Here is a 5,000-nt window from a genome sequence, read left to right as displayed (position 1 = left end):
ATACAATACGGTTGCATTCTTTATTTTGATTATTTTGTTAAATTTAAAAAAACTATTTTCGTGATAATATGAAAATTTTTTTGAATTTAAATTTAATGCTCATTGCTACGGGTTTGAGTTACTGTTACATTCAAGTATTCAATTAAATGAAAATGAATTTTGAAATTTATTAAATTTATCAACATTCAATAAAACTTTTTATTAAAACGTTATTGGTAGGACAGAAAAATAACTGAACTACTAAAATGTAAAATATTTCTATAGCAAAATTAATGATAAAAATGTCATTGCATACATCAGAGATTGTGTTACTCGCCAAAGCGCCAAAAAATTTGGCAGACGTTACCTTCGTTGGCTACAGCACTTGCCTCTACACGGTCGAACAAAATGTTGAAGAAATAGCAGAAAAAGATATCCCATCCATCAACCAAATTTTAAACAAATTAGCCAAAGAAAGTCGCCAGGATACTATTAGTCTCACAACGGAGAAGCGGAAAGTTTCGGTTGTTAGACCAATAAATGAGAATTTGTACCATAACGATCCAACGATTCGTAAATTTGAAAAGGTACCGGCAGATGGTAGCTCTATTTTGAGTAAAAAAATTACTGCGAATGAGAATACTAAGAGGAGTACTTACATGCCCAAACAGAAAGATGGCACAATTGAGAAACCAGATGAAAATTTTTTGAAAAAGACATCGGATTCATTAGAAAATTCTTCGATTAATACTAAGCGTAAAAAGAGTAACATCAATTTATTTGAAAACCAAGATGCAGAGGAGAGTAAAAGATCAGTAGAGCGTTATGAAAATACGAAACTAATGGTTGAGACAAAAATAGAAAAGGTCGAAACAAAACAGGAAAAAATCGAAACGAAATCGGAAAAATCGAGTCAGAAGAACAAAATTGCAAATATCTACCAAACATCAATTACTGACCAAAACGACCAAATTGTGGCTGCGGTTGAAGAGATTTACGATACCCTGGCAGAGGAATACGAGACCGTTGATGACGACTTGCTGACGAAAGTAAAATATCTTAATAACAAATATTACAATTCATCAACTACTTCAGATGATTCCGATTATGAGGGTTCTGAATTTAAGAAAGATAAAAAGTCAACGAAAGTTACGACAAAATATAACTCAGCCCCGAAGCCACCAAAAATAGATTACGAAATGTACGAAACAGTCGATGTCTGCCAATCAACATCCACTGACGTCTGCAGAAAGTCAGCCCCCCTCCCAAGCATACCAACAGCATCGCAGCAGAGCAAACTTAGCCTCGTCGACAGATTTAAAACTATGGCAAGCAGGATGTTCTTTTACAATTCCAGCCCTTCCACTGCTACTTCAAGACGCTGGAGCAACATAGAAGACATTCCGAAATCAATTGACATATCAAAATTAACGATGAACGAGGTCGATGAATGTCTGTTTCACTTGAAACTGGATAAATACAGGAAACAGTTTAGCAAAAATCAAATAGACGGTTTGATTTTGTACGGCTTGAATGAACAAACTTTAATTCAGAAGTTCAAGATGGATTCGCTAGAGGCCAGAAAACTTGTTATGTTCTGTCACGATCGGTGGAGGCCTGTTTGAAGCCATTTTTGAATTCAGTTTTTGACTAATTTTATACAAACGACACACGGAATTTTAGTCCGTACTTGCTCTAGCGATACATTTACTATAATTTACCAAGGGAAGTAACTGTGAATTTGTGAATTTTAAAGCGGATTTGTGGCGATTATGTATAGCCTGACTACTCAATTCTTGCAGGTCAATGTTAACTTTAAGTACTATAGTTCAATTCCTATGCTAAAATTCCGTGCAGCTACGTTTTAATTTGTTTTTTTTATAAAAAAAATGGTGATATTTGTTTATATAATGTTGAGTTTTTTTAAGACTTGCAAAACATTTTATTGCATGACGAAATACAAATTATCTTAATTATCTATGATTTTCTTCTTCTTAATTAAATTTACCGTTAAAAATAAATTAAACTATTGAAATATAAATTTTATTTTACTTGACGTTTCGAAGAATAACAAAAATATAAATACATAATATACAACTTGTAGGAAGGATACCGCGTATATAGACTTTCATTAGAAAAACTCTATAACCTGCAATGGTTATAAAAAAAACAACAATAATCATGATAATAATTATTATTATTTAAAAAATAATAATAAGCGTCATGGTGAAATACACTGAAGATGACAACGAATAAATCAAAAAGCAATGATTATAAAGATAGTAGAGTACACGTATGTATATAGGTTTCTTTATTGGCTGGTCATCTTCTTTGGTCTCCTTTTCTTCATCGATAGCATCATATTCCTTTTTGTCACTATTTACAATGCTAGTTTTTATAACTTCTTTGTTTTCGTTGTTGGTTAAGTGCCGGGTTGGAAGTGAGGTTATATATATATAAGAGAATAAATAAATATATATAAAGAGAGAGAGAGAGAGAGAGTGCAAAGATAGAGAGAGAAAATGAAAATACGTAAAATGTATTAATTATATTAATATAATATAATAATAATAATGATGATAATAATAAAAATGGCTTGGCAAGTTCATAAATAATTATACGAAGTACTCATGACGTACGTGCATGTTTATTATACCTCTGCAGTCAGCAAGTATGATAAACATTGATTTCTGAAGTTGTATTTTCAGCTATTTTAGTAATTATTTAGTGGTAATAGTAGTAATAGTATTAGTAGTAGTAGTAGTATTAGTAGTTGTTGTTGTTGTAGTAGATGTGGGGATAGTAGTAGTAATAGTAGTGGTGGTGGTAGTGGTAGTAACAGAGGTAGTAATAGTTATTAGTAGTGTTTTACTGACAAATTTTCATATTCACCTAGTCAACAAATTTTTTTAAATTTTTTCATTATTCTAGCAGCAAGCATCAGTTTTGTCATTGTCCAAAAATATTGATTCTATCAGAAAGAAGATTACCTTTTAAATTTTAAAGCATAACCTTTCATACTTGCTATGAAATTGAAAAAAATAATTCAGAAAGGCAAAACGTAATTACAAATGAATTCTTCAAATAGCAAGAGAACTAACATAATAGTATCAAATTGATTTAAAAAAAATTTCAGAAGCGGAAAATTAGATTAAAAATAATTTCTCCGGACAAGAAGACGAATAAGAAATGGAACCTGGGATAGAACTGGCTCTCACATCGTACACTTTGCGCCACAACCAAAATTCATTTGTAACTTGTTTCTTTCATTCAAAACAATCATTCACTACAACTACGCCACTGCTACTACTATTACTACTATAACTGCTGCTGCTTTTACAGCTGTTACATCTACTACTAATAATAATACTACTACCAATACTTTTTCAATACTACTAAAACCATTACTAATATTGCTAATGCTAATACTGCTACTAAAACTAATACCACTACCAGCACTACCAACATTACTACTACTATTACTACTACTACTACTCTCGCTGTTGCTACTACTACTGCTAATTTTCTAACGTATAAATAGAAAGAGGTGAATGAACGACGACTCATAAATCTTTCGTAACTCTGGGATGAAATGTTATTTGTTTGAGTGACGAAAATAAAACTGAATCTGCTGTTTCTTCAGAGATGTCTTCAATCATCACTGATGTTGAAAAAGTTTGGTTCACATCAAGCTATGATGGTGTTGAAGTTTAACATTAGAATTTAGATTATACAATATAAAGAATTAAATAAATAATAATAATAATTAAATAAACAAAAACCGCTAATTCTTCCAAGCATCAGTATTCTTAATAAAACATTTAATCTTCATTATATTCAATATAAAAAACCTTAAAATGATACTCAAAATTGATATATGGACGTCAGGCGAAACAGGTACCCAATGAAAGTGTGAACAACCAACCATTCTATAAATCTTAACGAAAAACACAATTCTGGTTGTTCTGTTTTAATTGGTCCAGATAGAATACGAACTTTTTCATTTTTCATCTTGTCTAGAAATTATCTCTCTCTCTCTCTCTCTTTCTCTCTTCCTCTCTCTCTCTCTCTCTCTCTTTCATGCATGCAAACAAAAAAGAAACAATCTTTCTCTCTGGATCTCCTTTATCATTTATCATTTCTTCCCTCTTTCCGTTTCTCTATTTTTTTTTCTTTCTTCTTCTCGTTCTGTCTTCTTTAGTTTTCCTTTTTTTTGCCATATTACAAGACAGTCACTTTTTTTTAAAAAGACAAACCCGTAAAAAACACTTTCCATGTCTAACACATTCAAAGAAGATCAATTTAGATCTAACTACAGTAGCCTTTGCTTCATTTCAACTTAAAATAAATAAAATTAATTTATACGGAAATAAACTAATTGAGATGACGATGGTGATTAAAATCATACCTGGCATGAATATGACTACAGGTGTAAATATTAGTATATATATATATATATAAATATATATATATATATATATATATATATTTTTATTCACATATTTATCTTTCTTCCTGATAAACAAAAAAATGAATGAATGAATGAACGAACGAACGAGCGAACGAATGAATGAATGAAAAAAGAAATGAATGAGAGAATGAATGAATGAATGAAGAGAGCGTATGTACTTACATTGTATTTGTAATCAACGGTGCGTAAAAATTTAAAAAGTAGAGTAATTTTTTAACTACATTCAGGCATTGTATTGTTGAAATTTGCTGTATATTTGGATAAAGACATTTTTATTTACGCATTCTTTTAAAAAATGTTCTTCCAAATAAGCGTTAACTTTAGCGACTGGATGAAATAACTCTACCAAAGAAACTTAATTAAATATCATAATTTGCGGCAAACAAACAAGAGAACAAACATACAAACATACATACATAAAACATACATACATACATACATACATACATACATACATACATACATACATACATACATACATACATACATACATACATACATACATGCATGCATACATACATACATACATACATACATACATACATACATA

General features: G+C 30.4%; 1 protein-coding gene across 1 annotated transcript; it reads left to right on the top strand.

Annotated features, from left to right (window-relative positions):
- Positions 1-281: 281 nt before the first annotated feature.
- HELRODRAFT_167481 (hypothetical protein) lies at positions 282-1,604 on the top strand (the record flags this gene model as incomplete). The annotated part of the gene is made up of 1 exon (XM_009012987.1): positions 282-1,604. One exon carries the CDS (start codon positions 282-284, stop codon positions 1,602-1,604), a length of 1,323 nt encoding a protein of 440 aa, XP_009011235.1.
- Between the last annotated feature and the right edge of the window lie 3,396 nt (positions 1,605-5,000).

The sequence above is a fragment of the Helobdella robusta genome (genome assembly GCF_000326865.2).
Source record: "Helobdella robusta unplaced genomic scaffold HELROscaffold_11, whole genome shotgun sequence".
Lineage (NCBI taxonomy): Eukaryota > Metazoa > Annelida > Clitellata > Rhynchobdellida > Glossiphoniidae > Helobdella > Helobdella robusta.
This window is presented reverse-complemented; position numbering and strand designations above follow the sequence as displayed.